The sequence below is a fragment of the Bombus vosnesenskii genome, unplaced genomic scaffold, assembly GCF_011952255.1.
Source record: "Bombus vosnesenskii isolate JDL3184/JDL3185 unplaced genomic scaffold, Bvos_JDL3184-5_v1.1 scf7180000013294, whole genome shotgun sequence".
NCBI lineage: Eukaryota > Metazoa > Arthropoda > Insecta > Hymenoptera > Apidae > Bombus > Bombus vosnesenskii.
This window is the reverse complement of record NW_022882945.1, coordinates 3,306,308-3,329,394: the sequence shown is the minus strand read 5'-3', so window position 1 is coordinate 3,329,394 and position 23,087 is coordinate 3,306,308. Positions and strand designations below refer to the sequence as shown.

General features: G+C 32.8%; 1 protein-coding gene and 1 long non-coding RNA gene across 5 annotated transcripts; one reads left to right on the top strand and one right to left on the bottom strand.

Annotated features, from left to right (window-relative positions):
- Positions 1 to 1,013: 1,013 nt before the first annotated feature.
- Positions 1,014 to 1,577, bottom strand: LOC117233014. The gene is made up of 2 exons (XR_004493252.1): positions 1,493 to 1,577; positions 1,014 to 1,300 (listed from the first exon to the last, which is right to left on the bottom strand). It is a non-coding gene; the product is annotated as an uncharacterized LOC117233014 (long non-coding RNA).
- A 5,530-nt stretch (positions 1,578 to 7,107) lies between these two features.
- On the top strand, positions 7,108 to 10,314 carry LOC117233013 (TBC1 domain family member 13). 4 transcript variants are annotated; one of them, XR_004493251.1, is made up of 12 exons: positions 7,108 to 7,447; positions 7,516 to 7,589; positions 7,717 to 7,842; positions 8,102 to 8,255; positions 8,323 to 8,479; positions 8,556 to 8,561; positions 8,636 to 8,834; positions 8,896 to 9,097; positions 9,170 to 9,292; positions 9,364 to 9,421; positions 9,572 to 9,728; positions 9,820 to 9,850. XR_004493251.1 is itself a non-coding variant. In XM_033492847.1 (11 exons), the coding sequence occupies exons 1-11, from the start codon at positions 7,428 to 7,430 to the stop codon at positions 9,647 to 9,649; spliced, it is 1,197 nt and encodes a 398-aa protein (XP_033348738.1). In that variant the 5' UTR covers positions 7,108 to 7,427; the 3' UTR covers positions 9,650 to 10,314. The 4 variants fall into 4 exon arrangements, 3 of the variants coding, with proteins under 3 accessions (XP_033348738.1, XP_033348739.1, XP_033348740.1); XM_033492847.1 differs by having other exon boundaries at positions 9,572 to 10,314; XM_033492848.1 differs by having other exon boundaries at positions 8,559 to 8,561; positions 9,572 to 9,886.
- The last annotated feature ends 12,773 nt before the right edge of the window (positions 10,315 to 23,087 follow it).

Here is a 23,087-nt window from a genome sequence, read left to right as displayed (position 1 = left end):
ACGACTGCACTGGAGCGACTCGAGCGAATCGCGAAAAATTGGCCGACTTTATATCTCGTTTTTCCACTTTATTTAACTCTTCTGGGCTTCAGGCGTTGACACGCAATATTTTATAAATATTTAACAGATTAGAATTAAATTGGATAAAGTAACAAATGAGAATAAAAAAAGAGTGCAAATCATGATGGCAACCGATTAAAGGTTATCGGCTGATTCATAAATCGTGTAGCGAAACGAAGTTTTGCAAGCTGGAGAGCGAGACGACGGCGTCACAATGATCCTCGAAGAGTTAACTTACATTTGGTGATTTCGAATTCGCTCAGGTCGACCGATAGGGTTAAGATGTACTTGGTTACTATATCGACGACTAGAAAAAATAAAAACGTCGGAAAAAGCTCGGAGCGGATGTTTCGTGCAGACGCAACGGGTTCGAAGACCGGTCGTTTCCAAAGAGCCGCTAGGCGGTGTTTGAAACGTTTAAAACACACCTAGACTTAAAAAAAAGAAGAAAAAGAATTAATTAGAAAGGTAGAAATAGTTAATAAAAGCAAGAAGACGACTTCACTTAAGGCATGTGTAAAAGACATGCGAACCCTTGCAAGCTCGCGTAAGAAAATAACTATTCGAGAATAATATATTATCTTATCGGATAATATATTATACCCTTATATGAAAGATAATTTATTATATTAAATAACGTATTATTATATAAACGGCGATGAAACGTTGCACCATGTTGATCAGCAATAAAGAAAATTAAACGAGAACAAGAGAAAAAGAAGAATCGAGCGTTGCCTGTATTGCCCGCGGTAAATACGAAATGAAAAATGTGAATTGTGAGACGTAGACGAGTTAAAAATTGAAAAAAAAAGAAGAAAGGGGGCATCGAAATGAAAATAATGAGATAACGAATGAAACGGATGAAAGTGCAATGTTTTATTGTTAAACTCGACTCGCGCGATGCACGGAACGCGCCAAACGAGCGGAAAACACTTTGAGAAAAAATGTCTTCATACTATTTGCATATTGCTTTATTGTTATACGAACATTGTAACGATACATTATGATTAAAAGTAAAGGAATATTAACCCGGCGGTATCCATCGATTCTACCGGCGGTTTTAAGCCGTGTCCAAGAAATTACTGTGTGTATTTTGCCGAAATATTTTTCACGCGAAGATACAAGGCTTGACTTTTGTCTCACAACACTTTCACACTGTCGACTGTTCACACATTCTTCTCCATTCTGGTATTCAAATAATCTTTAAAATCTGTTTACTGGTCGTCTTCTTTTAATGAAGCTGCAAGATTTAAAATTTTATGTATGAAAACGTAATTTCACTTTGAATTTTTAAACTTATATTTGAATAAAAAAGTTTTAAAAATACGCAGGGAGTCGATACTGTAAGAACGACTTCTGAAAAATTAATTTTATTTGAATGAAGAAATAAAAGTCGGAAGAAGGATATATGCAGAGTGTGAGAAGTACGAACCTCGTGAACCTTCGTCAGGAATTCCCTCGAATGACTGCACTGGTTATGCCCACGCATAGAAATTTGCCGCTTCCCCGAGAGGACTCGCTTTAAAACCGCCAGTACGTAATTCTAGCTATTACGCGAGATACGTTCACATATTTACAAAGGTGGAGCATTTTAATTCATAGGTAAAAACGGAAACGTTTTACTTTCCCTTCTTTTTCTACGTACTTTGTATATTCCCAGAATAACCATCCATTTAGAACGACGGTATGTAATTATGGACTAAAAAAAAAGAAAAAGAATTATTACGACTAAAACACGTTCATTTTACTGTTAATCAACCAGATTTTATTGAATCGAACGCGTTGATGTAAACGACGACTAATTTGTCGTCGTTAAACGTAATGATCTTCGTAACGATGTGACTCAATTTAGTTTTCCGGACTTAACCACCCCCTGTTCTTGTTCAGATGCGTATGCACGCGTGCATACAAATGGAATCACGCGTACTATGAACGAGACAAGAAAAAATGATCTCAACAGGAAAATAGCCGCCTCAAACTTTCGAATGCTTTTTCACTCCGATTTCTTCCGTTAATTTTCTACTACATTCTAGATTCTAAAGGAGTTTCTCTTTAGATTCTAAACGAGAAATTTCCTTTCTCAATCAACGAAATAGAATTTGTATCTTTTATTCCTAAGTAATCATTGTCCATGATCTTTTACTGTATTTTTCGTTTTATTTAATATTTCCTATTTCTTTTTTTCTTCCTTTTTCTTTTTATATTATTCGTGCGATAGAATACGCGTTTTGAGAGATGCCGAAGACTGGTAATAAATACAAAATCGAGTCGCATCGTTTCATCGACATTATTATCGTCGTAAAGATAACGTATAGTAAAACCTCGCAAATCTGTCGACGTTGGTGAAGCAATCAACCGGTTTCTTAGAGACTATAGAGAGGCAAGGGATTGCGCCAATAGAGAAGTACAAATTATTAAATGGAGAGAGAGAGAGAGAGAGAGAGAGCGCGTGAGAGAAGAACAGTAAAAATGCGAAATAAAATCAATCATTCGAGAATGAGATAATTGTGACCAATAACGAGTGAGGTGTAACGTCTGATTGTTTAGTTTCATCGCTTTTTATTCATTACCTTTGATTATATTATTGCTTGTAATAATTCATTCGAGATACCTTGAATACAAAAAGTAATAAACAATGTTAGCCCGTCTCTTGTCTTTCTTATCCTACTCCCAATGATTTATTCCATATTAGCAGAATATGAAGAAGCACGCGAAAATCCTGCGAAAAGCTGTTGGCTGAATACGACAAATCTCCAAAAAAATGTTTAACATTCTTTCCTTAAATACATATATATGTATATACATACGTGTATATGTATATATGCGTATGCATCATATATCAAATTACAAGTCAACTATATGTATGTTTACATCCTTCATACAATAATCTCATAACTCCTTACGATAATCTTCTTCCCCTAAAATCTATATTTCAATGATATTTACAAATATACATCCCTACAAGTTGTTGTATATAAATCATCGAATATATGAGAAGAAAATTTTCTGGAAAGAATAAGTAAGGAGCCACAGCACGGAAAATTGGGGAGGAAGAGCCAACCAAACACAAGAAACATGGCTATACGGTTATCCGAATATTACCTATATATTATAGTATATTGTTCTGTTTTTTGTATTGCATTATATTTTATGTACTTGTTGCAATATAGGATTGTAGGACTATACTATGTACATTACATATCCGAAAGACATTGAATAATGTACGGATGTGTGGTGCGATAAATATACTAACAATATGAATTAATAAAAGGTAAAAATATTTATTACTTATCTTTGTTGTACAAATTCTACTTTATTCAAATGCATCCTTAGATCATCTGCGAGACCACTGAAACAAACGGATTTATTGCGATAACAAACCTTCAAATGTATGATTTAACGTAATGTATTTCACACTTTGATTAAAGTTCAGATACTCGCACGTATTCGGTAAGTTCCTGAAATAAAATTTTGATGAATATCCTGTTGGAATTTATCGGATTAATTTCATACGAGATAATACTTACCACGATATAGAATCAGTAAATAGTAAGTGAGCAAAGAAACTTTGCTACATTACGGAATTTATTTGTATCTAAACGGCATATTGTATGATACGAATTGTGAGAAATTTTCTCAAATGATGTGACATACATTTTATTGATCGCACAAAACCGACCAGACAAAAATCTAAAGAATTTTTATGTTCTCATTTCTACACGACAATCTAAAAGCGCCTGACAGAGTTCACTTTATTGTCCAGGTTATAGTTTTTCATTAATTTGTCTGCACATTATTCAAAATCAAAATTCAAAATCGTGAATGTTAAATATATCGTTCTCCTATGCGCAGTTAAGTTTGTCTCTGTATTATCTACTATCGTGTTTTCTTTCCCTTTTGCCCCTAACATCTGAATTTAATATTTATTTACTTAATTCCTCATCTCTCTTTACCTATCTTCATCATTAATATATTCTGCATTAAACTTAATACATTTAGTATGTCTTGAGGATCCGTTGCTTCGTCTAACGTTACCGACTGAGTAAATTAATCTACGATATCAAGCTCCTCGGAAACTGCTTCATGACGTTAGCGATTCGAGACTGTTCTCTCTGACTACCGAGAGACTAATTTACTCTACTGCTACGACTGCTTGGAGCTCTAAAAAGCTCGCACGAGAATGACATTGCTGAATTCGATGTCTAGCAAGTCTCAAAACGAAAGTGCCTGATCAGAATGTTCGTGCGTTACACATTGTTTACTACCCTGATCTTTGGCAAGAAAAGTGCGAGTAATGCTACCAAGAATATACAAATAAAAAGAAGATCGAAAAGGAAACGCCCAACAGATCTCACAAAGGACATAACCTAACAAACAAACACTCACCACACTAAAGAAATAAATCAATCAAATTCGAAGATGGTATCCCACTAGGGGTAGCCATCCACATGTTATATTATTATACCACTAAGCTATAATATTTTACCAAATGTCCTACTGGACAAATTGTAAAATGTAAATAAATAAATAAAAAAAAAGAATATACAGGTTCTGTACAAGTTCTAGTGATACTCGAACGAACTTCGATTAGGATTGACAAGTCAATATAACTATTGGGACTATTATGACTCAGCTATTGAGAACACGATAAACATGGAAAATTAAAAGCGTTGACTTAGAAATAGCCTTTTAATTACGGAAATGTGCGCCATAAAATTATTTCTATCATCAAATTCTCGCAGCTGTTTGCTTCTTCGAACGAAAAGATAGCTGTGTTAATGACCCTGCAGTCATCACTTGGCCTCTTTCTTCATGCCCTATGAACTTACCACATTAACAGTTTCGTCTCCATTGTACTTTCGTATCCATCGAATGTATGTACGCGTATATGTGTACACGTATGTGTGTGGATGTATGTATGCATCTGCACGTTACAGATCAGCCACATTCACTTGCGAAAAATGTGAAACAGTTGAGTCAGTATGTTGAGTATCTATGAGTTCTCTCGTCCTGTTGGTGTACCAGTATGTAGGTTGGCTATTTCGTTGGGAGAATCATTTGATTAAATACTTACAAGAGGGAGTCACAGTTGCGGAAATCGCATTTGAAATGGCACCATGTGCCAGCTGTAGTTAACATTAACAAACCACTACACAGTATCATTCAACAACTGTTTAAATCTGAAATACTTTCCTAGAACATGGAAAACTGCAAATCTCTCCCCATGAATCCTCTGCAAGAAGATGATCTTATCGGATGATCGTGCTATTTGTTTATTACCTGAAAATAAGCAGAGTATTCTAAGCCACAATTCCACCAAAATAAATTGAAACCAATAAGCTCATTATGTAACTAATCTACCATAAGCACAACATAATCCTCGAAACTCGGCACAGTTTCAAGCACAACACAGTTTACATTTGACATTTATTGGGCAAACAATATAAATCAATGCTTCGGGCAGTACTAATTGACCTGGACGTAGTATCAGATATTGCGTGAGATAGTGGCCTTGTCTACAGATGGCAAAAAACAAATACAATAAAACAAATATAATAAATATCCATCAAACTCACAAAGGCCCACGTAAATGAAATCACGGGCAAAGGTTGATACAAAATATGTTAACAAAGGCGATCTACACGACAAAGCTAATATCATAAGAATTGACCTCCTCATACTGAAAATAATTAGAAACCACCGGACCAAAGTAAGAGACATCGAAGATAACAGTTTAATGTTTAGTTCCACCTACCCTTAATACTTCGAAATTACAAAATAAACTGGATACACATCGACCGAAAAATTCGTACATTTAGAGGCGCAAGGTCTGATTCAAGATTCAGAAAATATGCTTCTAATTTACCATCACAATCGAAAACTACAAGACAAAAGAATACTTCACGAACTGAACAACTATTCTGTTCGACTTCAGACATTGGTTATTGCGACAATTATAGGAAGAATACCAACCTTTATTGATGATTGACCTAAACCACAGGCGACAAGCAATGTACTCAATAGAATTATGTATGCTCTGCGCATAAATACATATTATACAACTGTATATGGCAATTACTATATATGTAGACTAACATAATAAGTATATGTGTGTTTACTATAGTTTGTATGTCTTTGATAGTATTTAGGCTTAGTTATTGATATATTTATATTAGTATTGATTTATATATAGTTGATTATATTCTTCGATTAGATTTGATTATAATCTTTAATTATTGATAATATTTAGTCCTAATTCGTCTTTGTCTTAGCTTCAAGTCTCATATTGTAAACTATTTGATTGCCCAGAAAGTTCCAAAGAGTTGCCAGAAAGTTGCCAAGAAAAGTTGTGGAACAAAATGCCATCTATATAATTCAATGAATGTATATTGAATCGAAATGTAAATCGGAACGAGCATTCCGGACAACCCAATAGTAATAGTATAACGTTATGATAGTTTCTTAGAAAGCTGCTAGTTCGGATTCGAATCCAGCAGAAGTTTACATTTTATCTATTTTTTTTTTATCATTTAATAATATATGTACACTTGTGAATGAGGCGATTAGGATAATATGTTAGGTTATAAATGCATTTTCAAGTTTGAAATTTGTGTAAAATAATGTATAATATGTGGTATATAATATGTAATATGTAATACAGTATATAATGTTTATAAATATATATAATACGTAATATATAATATTTCCATGGTAAGATTCGTAAAAAAGAGAAACGAAAGAAAACAAAAAAGTAGAAAAATAAATGAGAATTAGTAAACCTTCTGCCGGATTTGAACCCGGACCAACCGCGTAGTAAATACGTATTGTAGCATTATAGCTACAGTACGTTTTGAGGCATGTGTGTCATATATCTGAGTTACTCGGTCCATATAAAGTTTAAGCCAAGATATTTAAAAAACGAAAATCCATTTTAAGAAAACCTATAAGGCTTTTGTAACACTATACGCGTACTACAACTTTCACGTAGTCCCGTTTGTAGAGCGATTTCCACACCTGTATTTTCCCCTTGTTACCCGTCGCTATCCCGCCACCACGACTGCGAGTAGATTGTGCAGAAACTGTAGTTCACGTGCTTGTAGTTACGAAGTCACGAGTATAAAGTGCCATATTGCTATGATAAGAAAGATTATTCCACACCCTAATACGAGACCCTTGAATCATTGTTTGATGTAAGCGGTCGATCAGTGCGTAACAGGAAAAATGGCGGTTAGTTTGCCTGTCAATCTGGCCGGCCACTGACAATAATGTAAGAAGTGGGTATTGCTCTACGCCCACATGCCTATTGAATGCCGATAAGAACATAGTGGATTTCTTGTTAAGCACCGCATGTGCCGCGCACAGTCACCATGAGTATTTTAAGAAAAAGGTAATTATATTAGGAAATCTTAGTTGATTTGAAAAATTTTCAGTTATATATGCTTGTTTCTTCTTTAGATTATATGAATTCGATGATGCACTAAACGCTGAAGAAATAGATCTCATTAATCTCAAACGATTATGCTTCCATGGTATGTGTTTTATATATGTGTGTATATATATATATATATCTTTTAATCTTCTTTGTGTGTCACAGTGGATATTGTAATAAATGGATGGATTAGAAAAGCTTACTAATTGATGGTCAATTATTTACAGGAATACCGGATGAAGGAGGTTTGAGACCTCTATGCTGGAAACTTTTATTAAATTATCTACCTTCAACAAGAGCCAGTTGGTCAGAAACGCTTATTCGTAAAAGAACGCTTTATAAAACGTTTATTGGTACAGTTTGTTTCTCTTATTTGGTTTACAGTTAAAGATCACATGGAAAAATATGATAAGTTAATACCAAACTCAGATGGAAAGATAGTTCTGATGTGAATTTAATTAACAGCATATTGAATTTTATTGTTCTTCTATAAAAGATAAATATATATATATATATAATATATAAATAAAATGTAACTCATGATGTTTTTCACCTGTGATTTTCGATCATAAAGGTACAAATAATGAAATAGTAATGAAATTGGCATTGCAGAGGATCTCATTGTCACGCCAGGTGAAGCAAATAGTGATGGAGAAAGAGTAGATGTTACACTTCACGATCATCCGTTAAATTTAAATCCTGATAGTAAGTGGCAAACTTACTTTAAGGATAATGAAGTTCTTCTACAAATAGACAAAGATGTTAGGTATGTTTTTGACCATATGATGTAACAGTTTCTTATGTGTTAGAAATATAATGAATTATATTTGTAGGAGATTATGTCCAGATATATCGTTCTTCCAACAAGGCACCGATTATCCACGTAAAGAGATTGTAAATGCTAATGGACAGAGACGTTTACATCATAGAGTGCAACATACTGTTTTAAGAAGTGCAAATGTAGAGAGAAAGGGACTGGGTATCACTAAGGTATTTCATATTTAATGATACTATAAATAAAAAATGGTATTAATGTTGATTCTTATGCTTTATTGCGGATGGAAAGCAGCAGGTAACGCCGTTTAACTACTTCAATTTCATATCTTAAATTAGTGTTGTGAAAAAACTTCATTTGTTTACCTATAGATAGCAGTATCTATTAGAAAAGCTACAGAAGATTATGCACCACTAGCGGAAGGTGGTGAAGCTCATTGGGAAGTTTTAGAAAGGATACTCTTTCTGTATGCCAAATTAAATCCAGGACAAGGATATGTACAGGGTATGAATGAAATTGTTGGACCTATATATCACGCATTTGCTTGTGACCCTGACCAAAACTGGAGAGGTAATCATTGAAAAATACACTTTTAAATTCTTTATATTTCACATTTACATATTTCTTATAGAACATGCAGAAGCAGATACATTTTTTTGCTTCACCAATCTGATGAGTGAGATTCGTGACTTTTTTATAAAATCACTGGATGAAGCTGAGTTTGGAATAAATTCGATGATGGGTAAGCTCACAACTCAAGTCAAAGTTAATGATCCTGAAGTTTGGATGCGTTTGCATCAACAAGAATTATGTCCACAATACTATAGCTTCAGGTAAGCTAATAGAAATAATTTTCTTTTTTTAGAAATTATTATTTTTATAAATAAAAATTATCCTCTCTCTAGATGGCTAACGCTTCTTCTCTCACAAGAATTTCCATTACCCGATGTCATGAGAATTTGGGATTCTCTTTTTGCTGACGAGAATAGATTCAGTTTTTTGATACATATTTGCTGTGCCATGATTTTGTAAGTATCTTTTGTTGCAATAAATTTTAGTCCCAAATATGAATATAATTTAAGCATGTGAAAATTTTCAGACTCTTGAGGGACCAATTACTTGCTGGAGACTTTGCTACAAATGTTAAACTTTTACAAGTAAGTTATATTTCCTTTATACCACATAGAAAATTAAAACTGAATGTACGTATACCTTTTGCACTTAAACGAAAAAATTATTTTCAGTAAGATATCCTTCGAAATATTATTGAATTTAATGTAGCAATGTTTATTCTGATTTTGTTTTAGAATTTTCCTTCGGTTGACATCCAAATAGTACTTTCTAAGGCAGCTGCATTGGCAGGCAAAAGTCTGAACTCATCGTAACGTGTAATAGTGCTGTTTCGTAAAGAATTGAAAGTATAAACGAATCGTTTGGAATGGAGTGCTTAAACATCCTTCAAAGGTATATATTCCTAACGCTGTTATACCCTTTGTTTCTTCTTATTTCTCTCATTTTCTCATTTCTACAATGCAAATTATGATCTTACACATAGGCCTGAGCATCCTTACGCGAACAACTTATCAGAACTAAAAGAGTTGTTCTAAATGGTTCGCATAGATATATACATATATAGATATAACGTAAATATCGTATTACGTGTAAGAATCGTTGAAAAGTAAAATGATTTTAAACAACGTTTTATACTCCCAAAATATAAAAATTTTTCCATTTGTATGTATCTGGGAGGGCGGGATTGGTAGAATCTGAATTTGGCTCTCTGTTTCTTTATTAATCGAAATAAAGAGACTCATTTAACCCTTAACAAGAAATGAAGTGAGTTGTAAACTCAATGATTCTTATCGCATTTCTGCAGATATATTTAGTTATTTGTTATTGATATATTTATACTTAAGTATTTTTTCTTTATTTTTCTTCCTAGAAAATTGATTGCACTTTAGCATGTTTAAATTTACATAAATAAGTGAATTTAAATATTTTATGTAAATTAAATATTAAAAAGATGTTTCATTTAAAAATTTTAAGTTACATTATCGCCATTAATCTTATTATTATTTTTTTTTTTTGATTGAATGATTCGATTAAGATATATACATATAAATAGCAATAAAAGAAAGGAGCAAGTTTACTTTTAAAAAGTAGACATTTTGAATAAAAAGTACTTTTGTTAAGGGTTAAGAAAAACATAATAACTGTGCTGTGAATGAAAAATTCAGCCATCTAATCTTTGTTATGTCCAAAAAAAAAAAAAAAACGGAAAGAACAAATGTTTGGATATTCAAAAAAGCATTTATTAGTAAGTTGAGATTTCATAAAAATTTCTTAACGAAAAAAGTGTGAAAGGTAATCTAGTAGTTATTGAATAATTACAAGAGCGCAGAAAGAAAATAAAAGATGTGCGAATGCGTCTGTAATACTGGCTGATTCGACATACATTTTGTAATCATTAAACACTAATATTATTATCGTTTGTACGCGCAATAATTACGTACTGTGTTTAAGTGAAATATTATATTTTGTAATCTTATTTTTGTAATGACCTGCGTCGTTTGTTCTGCGTTTATAAAATAAAAAAATGTTATATTTGCATAAATTGTTTTCTTTACAATTCTATATATATTCTATAACCCACCTTTTCTGTCTGTTTATCTCAAACTTTGAAGTTTTGCGATTTCTTTTATTTATTAACTTGCGAATGTTTTACCATTTAAGCATTACTTTCGACGTTATCGACTGAGTATAGAATAAGATTGCACCGCCAGCAGTGGTTGAAGTAGGAACTAATAGGTAGTTAAGTGAAGTAGGATAAGCAATAAATAAAATGAATTGAAACTAGTGAAAAAATTAGTTAAGAACACATGGAATTTTAAGCAGAATTGTATAAAAAAATATCCGCGAAATAACTATCGAAAATTCTGAAAATTGACATCAAATTCCAAGAATTATCGACACATTGTTACCATCTTCAAGATTGTATACTCCCTATCTTTTTAAAATTTTTCGCTTTTAAATTTTCTTGAAAAATGATACCATTTCCAGGAATTTCAGAAGGTTTCGAATACTTTTTATGCTCTTTTATTCTCTTAATATTCACCAATTTTATCAATTCATTTTTTATAACTTATTCCTTCGACTAATGGAAGTTAAAAAGGATTTGAGGATTGTGGATGTTGGTGGGATTTTAAACAATTAAATGCTTCGTCAATTTGCAGTAACCGTATAATTGTACAATAAATTCATTATTTTCTGTACAATAATTTGTGTAATTATGTAATTCTGCAACGATTTGATCCTGCTGTTTGATCGATAGAGCCAAATCAACTCTTTTTTTTTTTATTTAAGAGGGGAGATTTAAAGTTTATTGAGTCCAAGAATACAGTTTTAGGTACATATTCACAATAAACGATGAAACCAAATCAACTCCTGTCATGCGAAAATGATCAAAAACTTGTATGCTGGTACGGCGCAGGGTTTTGCCGCTCATTTTCTTATCACCGCTACGAACCTGGTTTCGGCCAACTTCGTACGGCGTCGTCAATATTCGACGGTGTTCGAATGATGCTGATTGGTTCGCTATGTACAAATATTCCACGAATTTGAAAAGATTCATTCAAACACATATTAATATTAATTTATTGTTACAGATAGCTGCTAATATTTGTTACTCTATGATAAACTATTAGGATGGCTGTGGTTTCACTTTATTAAAATAAATGCATACTTTGTAAAGGAAATGAAGGATTTAACAAAAAAAGATTGTAAATACTATATATAAGATTATAAGTAAGAATATAATAAGAAATTAAGACTAAAAGTATTTTAATAAGTTTAATGTCATGAAGTAGAAAAAGATGAAGATGGAAGTAAAGCTAGATATGTAACAATCAAACTTCACGAATCTACAATGCAAAATTCGATTTCTATATTATTTAATACAATTTATATATAAATCAACAATTTTGAAATTTCCAATTTCTTTATCACGAGTAAAAATGTTATTTTAGTATCATGGTTCCTATACATATCTAAAATTTATAAATATCCACATGGATCGCAAAAATATTCCATCATATTTAAAAATAGATCAGTCTTCATAGATGAAGGCTCGACAAAATCGAACCGACGATTCAAGACTTGTCTACCATCTTGAAATCCTCGTCTTCGATCTTTCACCACCATAAGATTCTATTCGAAAGAACGGGTCCTGGTTTCGTTGGAGAGTGGTCGAACCGGTTGTTCCAAGGCATGCCTTCAACTTCGGACAACCTATCCTGGAAATTCCCGTGCTGTTGCATTCATACGAACGTTAAACAAGATAAAGAGGTGCTCCAATATCTGTGCCCTCATAGGCGGAGTCAAATGATCGAATCCCCAATGACCTCTAGCTCGCGGTTCATGGATATATTATCAAACTCGAAATATAAAACGCGGATATAAATTAACGTGGACAGTCTTATTACAAGCTCCGGATCGAATCTAACTTTATATTATACATACCTATATAATAGAAATCGTACTATATGTTATGTACATATTTATACCTATATATATAGGATATCCTAACCTAAATAATAATTTCGTACACGTTTTCTTAAGAGAGCATATGAACATGTTATTAGTTTCATACATAATCCATCTCATTTATCTAACAAATAACTCATTTATCTCATTTCTTTTATAAAAATATATCCTATCTTTCATCAAGCAACCCAGATACGTGTATTCTTACAGTTTTCAAATAATTTCTGTAACGTGTTTCGCAAGAAACGAATTTATTGCTCAGGTTAATTTGTACGATGGAATAGATATTCAAGAATTTTTTTTTTTTATTCATTTATAAAAATTACAATCAATTCTCGCGTTGAGAATTTTCAATAATTTTTCTGGCGTGGCGCAGTGACATGGCTGATTATTTATATGTCGGGTTATCATTAGGATTTAAGGCGCGTAATGATTCTTCGTTTGAATTAGCCATTGTTTTACGAAACAGAGAATATATTTACGCGAATAAACAAGATTTTACAAAATATTATGAATAATGAGCTTAATAAATGATAAGATTAACAAACGATAAGTTTAACTAATAATTAGATTAAAAAATAATAAGTTTAACGAACAATAAGAGGAACGAATAATATGTCTTACGAATAATAAATTTAACGAATAATGAGATTAACGATCGATAGGTTTTACGAATAATGAATTTAATTAACGCTATTAACAATGTTCCGGGGTTCAAACGAATCCACGGTCAACGGGATAACTCTTTACTATGCGTAGAATAATTTTAAACACAAAAATACGATTGCTGAGACACTCGGTAAATTGCTCGATGTATCACTTTCCAAGGCGATCACACGAATCAATATCTGATGAAAATCTTTTTCGCTATACGACCGCATTTGTTTGTTATATGCTCGCTGGAGACATCGAGAAGGTTCCAATCGTTGTTGCTAGGCAATTTCTGTCAAAAGTTTGTTGTATACTCTTTGGAAACATCGAGAAAGATTCAAACGCCGTTACTAGGCAGTTTCTGTCTGGAGATTGATTCCTAATACAACGTCTGTCCAATTATATCGACATCTCTAAAGTACAATTCTATGTGATTTCTAGGGAGAACGATACAACCGATCCACACCTTCGTCAGGCAAAACGTTTATCCTGTGACCGTGGCTACGTTCGGCGACCAGTTGTCACCTCGAACCCACTTTCGCTTTCACAAATATCAAACAATTACAAATGACAATTTCTTAATTACAGTTATGATAAAATCTAGGCTAAAGCATTAGAAGGCTTCCTCAAAATTGCAAAGGGAAGGCTCTGGTTTTCCTTTCATCTCCGACATATAATAAGTTAATACTTATTATAGATAAGTATAATTTATAAGTAAGTATTATAAATAAGTGAATATTACTTAATTTAGATAACTAATTGAATCTAGCGTGATATTCAAGATGGCACGACACTTACTGTCTATTCATTATTGTACCTTGCGCGCAGCAAGGTAATTCCTGTACCTATCTTGCACCTGTATCTGCTGTCAACCAGAACGTATTATTTGTACATCTGAAATTCATTTGACATTGTTGTCAAATCTATTCCTGGCCATCTATATACCTTATACCTTGTGCAGTAAACCTTATATCGAATTTTTCGCTTTATGTCACGATACGTGTAATTCATGAGTGATTGCAGTAAATTAAAACTATCGAGAAATTTCGATAATTAATGCAGTTTGATGCTGAAAGAATTCATACAAGAAATTATCCAGCAGTCGTCCAATCTTTGTTCCCGAAATGTGTACTTAGCTGCCTTGGGTTTCAGCTTAATACCTTTTCAATGGTCAACTGACGCTGCCTGGGTTTCTTCGGAGCACGAAATGTTATCTTTTTTTGCTAGAGTGAAGTTAGGATAATTTGCTCAGGCAAATTCGGTCGTAAAATTTTCCGGACTTACTACACGTACGGTGACAAAGGTCCCTCGAAGGTACGGCAGTAGTTTTTACCGATCGACGTAATTACCATGCAATAAAATTACTGCCGTTTAAATGCGGTTTAAAAACGTCCTGTACCTTTTGGTACACGAAGGAAAAGCGATGAACTAAACCTCCATTAAAAATAAGCGTACCTTATCTTCTTCCGTAGTCGGGTAGTTTTTACGAATTTCTTCGTTTTTTTGGAAGGACCTTACCATTTTTTTGTCCCGATATTTTTTATTACGATCTTTTGTACCCTGCCGTCTGGTATTTTCAGTTTATTAATATTTACGACGCTACAGCGATAAAGTGCGTCCGCACGAATATGTTCATTACACTACCAGATTGTGTACTTTTATGTAAATTTATGTTGTTGCGAATGAAATTAAAAAAAAAATACATTTGAAATTAAAAATTATAACTATACTCCACTTTGGATAATTTATACGTATATTGGCGCGTATCGTATGCATTTTTTAAGATAATTTAGATTTATTTGATTCATTCGATCGATGATTGGAACGATATGATTGATCAGTCTACTAGATAACGATTACCTGAGCTATAAATTTTATACGCGTAAAAGGAATTTATATTGTGCAATGTATTGTTTGGATACTTGATTTGGTAATCACGTCCATAAATTTCGTTGAGATTCTGTTAATTTATTTATTTGCCTATTAATCGATCATAATCATTTTATGATTATACCAAATACATAATAAGCGTTTAGGGAATGTGAATTCGAACTTCGTGCTATTTATTATTTTACTATTTAGCTTCCACACTTCCATCTGTATTAAACCTTTCTTATATGGTACTGTTTGCAATAAAATTTTACGGCATCTATTGGAAACAGGTATATATGCCGCATTGTATCGGCGAAGAACGATATTATTAATAATTTACACAGGAATGACAAGTTAAATAACACAAATGAGAATGATACTTATTTCTTCGCTTTTCGACTTTTGTTTTATCCTCTTACATTTATCGTATTTTCTATAATAATTATTTATTTCAGGAAGATATTATCAGGGGTACAAATATTTCTTGAGCTGCATGAAGGCAAAGAGCTTGCAGGTGCACATTTTACACAGGAACAATACTTTACACGAGAACCACGCAAGTCAAATATCATAAATGAGAACGATATTTATGATATTTACTCCTTCGCTTTCCAAATGACGGTTTCAATTCTTTCCACAAGCTGTATCGGTACGACTTTTTCTTTATCCTTCTAGATTTATCGAATTTTCTATAATATTAATCTATTTCGATTAAACGTAACGATTGCCCAGGTATAATATTCGCAGGAGTATAATCATTTCATGAGCTGCATGAAGACAAAGGGCCTTTAGATACAAATTTTACACAGGAGCAATACTTTACACGAGAACCACGCAAGTCAAATATCATAAATGAGAACGATATTTATGATATTTGCCCCTTCGCTTTCCAAATGACGGTTTCAATTCTTTCCACAAGCTGTATCAGTACGACTTTTTCTTTATCCTTCTATATTTATCGAATTTTCTATAATATTAATCTATTTCGATTAAACGTAACGATTGCCCAGGTATAATATTCGCAGGAGTACAGTTATTTCATGGGCTCCATGAAGACAAAGGGCTTTTAGGTACTAATTTTATGTAAAGTTACGAGACGTTGCGATGCCCTGATGTACCATCATGTTTCCCATAGGTGCAATAATCAAGAGGTTGCGACTCACAGCCACTGCGCTGCAGTATAAGTAAATGTTCTGCATGGAATTTGGGATAACCAACGCATTCGAACGTACTAACGCCTTTTCTAATTCGGTCATCAAGGAGATCTCCTTTTAAGTTTGTAATTAATTCAATCTTTTGCCTTTTCATATTCATCAAAACATATAAATAATGTATCTATGTATCTATGTAATGCTATCTATGAATTCTGATCGATTTTGGGTAATATATCTTTTAATTGACGCATTTATTTGTTTATGTTCCTAAACAGGATAATAATAATTGAAATGATGATAATCCGTCTATTGTCTTGTTTACCATTTATAAGCTAGATAATGACGTTCATTCGAAGTTTATGTGCCAATTTATAATCTCGCAAATTAGTATAATAATGTATAGTTTTATGTTTCGTTTGATTTATTATTTGATTATTATGATAAAGAGGTAAGTGGAGGCGGACACAATGCGGCGTGTCAGAAGCAATTAACGTTTAAATAGAAGTAATATAATCGTGAGGAAACAATTATACACATACATCGTTGTAAATCTTCACAATTTTAGAGTTAAATTTATTGTTAAATTGTGAATAATGTACTTTATAATTTGATTCGATGTTAAAATCTATCGAAGTATTTACTGGCGAGAAACTTGAAATAAATAAAGTGCATCATGCGGAGGGCAGTTGTAAGCGCTTGTGTACGCTTTCATCAAAGAAGCGTTTATAGCGCTATAAAAGAAAAAGGCATGTTTACGGTACCGATCATTAAAGTCAACTTGGCGAAGAAAGGAAGATGTATTCGTAAATTAATGTTTTTTTAAGTTCACGCAATTGTGATCTTTATACATACGCGTGCAAAAATATGGAAGAGGAATAAATGAAAAAAGAAATTATCTCGTCTTCGTTTCATACGTATATGTACATCGTTCTATACTAAATACACTGTCGCCAATACTTTTTGTAGCATTTTCACATACTCCTGCTTTCCAATGAAGCGCATTTTTAACAAATCCTACGTTTCAGTCTTATAAATCTACATAACGGGCAGTAAGCACCGCTTCTCTTAACTTGCAAGATTAATATTTCGTTCCCAATAAAACTGTCGAGTCACCGCGACTTATATACATTGTTATGCAAATATCGCTGTCTAATTGTGTTCTCAATGATTAGGCGTAATCTGCGTAAAGAAACGATTGACGCAAATGTCAGCGGTTTGAAAACTCTTTTAAGCACGCGTAATACCGCACGGAGATACGTGCCGTCACTTTTTAAATCGTTTATCTCTTATCTCGTCTTACGTGTATGCGTTTCAGTTCTTCTTCGCGCGAGATTTCTTTCGTACATCCTGTACTTGATTGCTAATATGATTTGATCGTTAACATGATATGATTGCAAAATATAATAACTGCAAAATTGCGTATAGTTAGTAACTACACGCAAGAAGAAATATGGACAAAAAATATCAAGGATATGGTTGGAATTCTTTTTCAAAATAGCAACTGTTAAACGGAAAAATTTAGTACAATAAATTAAAGGAAGAAGAAAATTCTAAATAAATTCTTCGCCTTTACTTGTAAATTTCTTTTGTTTTTGGAAGGTGAAGAATTTAAAGTTCCTAAATGGAAGGTTCATTGCGACAACTGAATAGTAAATCAAACGTTTACTCTTACTCGAAGTGTCATTTTTATAGGCGATAATAAATTTTCCATTTCTCTCAGTTTCTATCTCTCTCAAGTTTCCGGACGAAACATCGGTCCTTTTACAAAGGACAATTGTATGTATAGTTTGGCAAAAGGCCGGAAAATATGCTTTGTTCTAAGTTAGGTTCTAAGCTCGTTTTAAGCTATTAAGCAAACAAACTAACAGAATTATAAAAGATGTCGTAGAAAGTAAAAGTTGTTAAATTACACTGGGATGGAATACTAATGGTAAAGGAGACTATGTACATTTAAAAATTTGCAAAATATTGAAATGTACATAGTGTACGACAATGTATTCTAAATAATAAAATAAATTTCTCTCTAGACTTTTGTAATTGTATCTCTAAAACTACGGATAGACACTAACATTCGAATTAAGGTAGTAAAACGTGAAATAAATAAGACGTGACAAACATTTACGCAGTAGAAATGTCAATGCTGACACAATTTCATGATTTATTGAAACAGTTACTTTCGAAACTTTTAAACTTTTATCAGGCCAACGCCAGATGACGAAGAATGCAAAGCAGAAGGCAAAGGGAATATTTAGTCTGCCCGTGCAATGTTGTATACAATATTGCGTCCTATTTTTGATTGGAACGGTAATGTTCTAGAGTCATCCTTCTTGAACCAGCATCTGTGTATCCCTATTGAGTTATCTTAAACTCCGACTAAACTATTTCTTGGACCAAACATTTTCCTAATCTCTGACAGCGAAAATTATACAATATGGTACAGTCAACAAGCGGTCCTTAAATGCTCATTGCCATTAGGGAAAATAGTTTGTGAGCCTAGAAATTCTTAGCATTTCCTTAGTTCTTAGCATCTTTTCTTAGTGACTTCAAATTCTCTTTCACTTGTTTACAACAATGAAAACAATATTTAACTTTCGTATTAAACATTTACAACCGGTGTAGTTTTGTTAATCTCAGCTGCAACTTAGATAAATATTATGAAATTTCTTGAAGATTAAAAAAAATATATAAACTGTATGTATCGTATTACATAGGTATAAAGAATCCTTAACTATGTTTCGCTTATACTTGCCATTTTTTAATTGTTTTTCATAAGTAAATATCTTTTAGAAGACATATGTATATTTACTTCTCATTCTGCGATTAAGCGGAATCCTGGTACTTCGTATTTTTTAGTAATTATTTTTATAACAATTGAAATTTGTGTTCGCGCGTGTTGTTACAGATTTCTTTAGCATCGATATACATTTATACTTCTAACTACGTATACTGCTCGCAAGTAGAGAGAATATAAAATATTTTTGATGTTTTAACACATTTATTTGCCTGTAATTTGCCATTATCGCTATATCATAATATTTTCGCGTCTCAAAAGTCGTAAACTAACCGTGTAATTATAGTGTTTATCACAACATGTGGCAAATAACAGGCTTTAAGGAGTGTGAAATGCTCATTACAAGATTTTGCGATGGCATGTTGACAAAGTGTTTGACCACTGGCAACTTCGACAAACATCTTTTGACGCGTTAGTACCCTGTAGATCATGTAACGAAGAGAATATCACGACGTCATGTTGCGCGAGCTAACAAAAATATGAACTAGTCGATCATTAGAAATTTTCCGGTTTTCCCGGTTATTATTCGCTACAATGAATGATGGATATATCCATCACCAACTAGATTTTTAATTGTTCTTACTTTGTGCGTAATGTCAATTTTTCAGATAGCTAGATATTAGGTAATAAAAAAGGAAATAAATAAACAAATATGTAATAGTTCTAGATAAATAACAACAAAGTGTGCAGTAATGTACGAAGTAATGTACTATTTACCTACTATCCTACTTATCTGTTTATCCATTAACTCCAACGAGTAATTCACCATAAATTTCTTCGCGAACATGTTTAATATCCCATAAATCTCATTTGGAACATAATAATCTAAGAAACAAAAAGAAATAGAATCACACAATCATTACTATTAAATAATGATACAGGTGTATGATTATTCCTTAAGAACTTATACAGTTCTTTAAATGAAAAACATATCTTTAGCGTTACCTTTAGACAGTTGTGAGTAACAAAGAAAAAAGGACGCTATGAGCGTGTATAAGGTTCACAATAAATTTCTTTATAAACAAACAGTGTTTGTAAATCTTCGAAGTAAGAAATTTAAAATAAACGAAGAACAAACGAAGCTTATCCTTAGCAATCATTCTAATTAGATATTTTTGCGTATCTACAATGCGTTGAAACAAGAGTGAAGATTAAGGGATGATGGTAAAAAATACGGATTCACAAACAAGAAACATCAGAAACGCTCGGAAGAGAGCATGATAGACGGGTACCGATAGTCGAGGCGGATCTAATTGAAGAATGAAAAGGGATTTTAACGGACTGTCGAACGTTGACTACATTGCTATGTTGCTAGTCAATATTGTGACACTCGTTACTGTCGGTGGATTTGTACCGGTTGCTATTATTATACTATGAAGATATTTTTAGTTTCTAGGTATTTCTAGGTAGGTTAACATTTCTTCTTTAAAATCTCTATTATTTAATATTTCATCAACGTTGATATTTTTATTGCCATTTAATGCTATGTTAGATATGTACGATATTTTTCATACTCATCGATGATTTAGAAAACACTTGTAATAATTTAGATCTTCAATGAACTCTCGCTGTCAGTACGTTCTATATACAATACCTAATAAAAGTATATAATAGTGCTATAATTTGGTTTAAATCAATTTCCAAAGAAGATACGATCTGCGCTCATAAATTTCAATAGTAGCTAACAGTTGAATCGTATATAGCTTAGATTAATTCAATGGGGAGTGTGTATATACACGCGTGTAACGTAAAGAACACTATTTCCGAGTCACTTGAAAGAAATATAGAGTGCTGATAAGCAAGGGATATCTCGATTATTATTGCTTGGAAATAGTACCTATATAATTTAGTTGGATTGTCCGTGAATTACATGCAATCGTTCCTTTCTCATTTTAAATACTCATATTATACCTTATGTAAACGTAATAAACGATAATCATCGATCTTAATCACAGTTGTGAAACCACACAAGTTTAAGAGTTTGGCTTTAAATCATTTCTGTGGCCGGGTGATTTATGAAGTCGGCGCAGTGCAGTTTATAATTGTTATACATTCCTAATTATGTATGATTTTATTACGACCATGCAATAAAGTATCAGAATTTGCTGGCCTGGTGCAACGAACGCGATGAGCTATGTAATTTCTCATTGCATCTCTCTCTCTTCATTTCCTACGAAAAATATCTAAAGATACATATATAAACACTTATATTCAATGAATATGATTATACGTATGTAAATGTTAAACGATAGCTGTACATATCTATGTAATTTCATTTCAATTTTACTAAATTATATTTATGCAGATATCAAATATTTAATCGAATTGCAAACGATTATATATATATATATATATATATATATATATATATATATATATATATATATCACGTGTTACTCTTTTAATGAAAATTAATACATAGCTATAGATACTATACAACGATGGGCACACCAATAGGAACAATTTATTTCCATAATTCGCATAAAACATGTATACCAGCGGTTCTTAATTTTTTATTTACCACAGACCTTCTTTAAACAATACATTGTCCTCGCAGACTCCCAAGACATGACAGGAAATTTATATCCTAAATGTGCCAAATATGTGTCAAATAATAATCTTTCTGAATGGAAGAGATCCATTATAAATAAATAAATACACATAACAAATATTTTTATCCGAATAATACGATTAGAATCTGCATATGTGAGGACTTCGTGGTCGCCGCTGATCTACACTATCTCTTTTTAAAATAATATTATTATACTACGGAACGGAAAGTTCACAAAACTATATAGCGTTTTGGACTGAAGTAGAACTAAAATGTATATACTATATTATGTATATATATATATATATGTAAACAACTATGTACCTATAGTTGCCCACAATCTTTTACACATATTCTACGTAACTATTAGTTAAAGCAAAGTTTCACTTAAGTATTCATTCAATAGCAACTCTTCGTTTAAAAATCGTATCTTTGAAACCCTGAAAACTAGTAAATCTTCCATTTTTAACAAACGTGTCGACGGATTTTGATTCCGAAGACCGGTTACATAACACGAACTCGTTCTATATTCGAAAACCTAAAATAATCCATCTTCTCCGACGATAAAATCTCGATCAAGCCCAGAAACTGAACTTTCTCGCGTGTGCACCGATCTTCATTAAACGTCCCCCACCATCATCTCGCGTAAACACACAGAGATCCTTCAGATAAATTTCCATAACATCGTCCAAGTGCTATTAAATGGCGACAAGTGCGAAAAATGTTGTCTATTTCGCGTGTTTCATGTTTGGTTTACATTCGCGGGGGTGTGAGAGCTGCCTTCCAGCAATATTTATCTGCCAGCGATATCTCTGGCCGTCGAAACTTTCGTGCGACGCCATTACAGCTAACGGTAACCACGCAACGCGTTGATTGGTTGCGTGGCACCAGTGGTGGGGAGAAGTTCCCACCCCGGGCGTCTCTATTTCTTGACAGCGTCACAGGCTTGATGATCACAGTCTACCAAACAGTCGTTGCCTGAACATCGCGCACGCGTTTGCTGTTAGAGAGAAGTGTGCCTAGTCGTGAATTTATACTCAATAGTTATAGGACTGAAATCTTATTCGTGTGTCTCTACTTTGCTTCGATAACTGAAGAGAAAACTTCGAATGTTTTTGGATGTGAAAGGTGCGTGATTTAAGTGATCAACTAAACAGTTAAAAAGTTCGAGCTAGGTTAAACTAACAAAACTTTCGCAATGGGGAAGCTGTCAAATTCTTAGAATTGGTTTCTGTTCACTGTGGAACTCGTCACAGTGACAG

What these genes read in the sequence shown, in the direction of transcription:
- LOC117233013 (XM_033492847.1), top strand. Translation starts at nt 7,428, where the DNA reads ATGAGTATTTTAAGAAAAAG. An exon ending in CAAATAGACAAAGATGTTAG is followed by an intron (nt 8,256 to 8,322) that starts GTATGTTTTTGA and finishes TTATATTTGTAG; the next exon opens with GAGATTATGTCCAGATATAT. An exon ending in ATTTGCTGTGCCATGATTTT is followed by an intron (nt 9,293 to 9,363) that starts GTAAGTATCTTT and finishes GAAAATTTTCAG; the next exon opens with ACTCTTGAGGGACCAATTAC.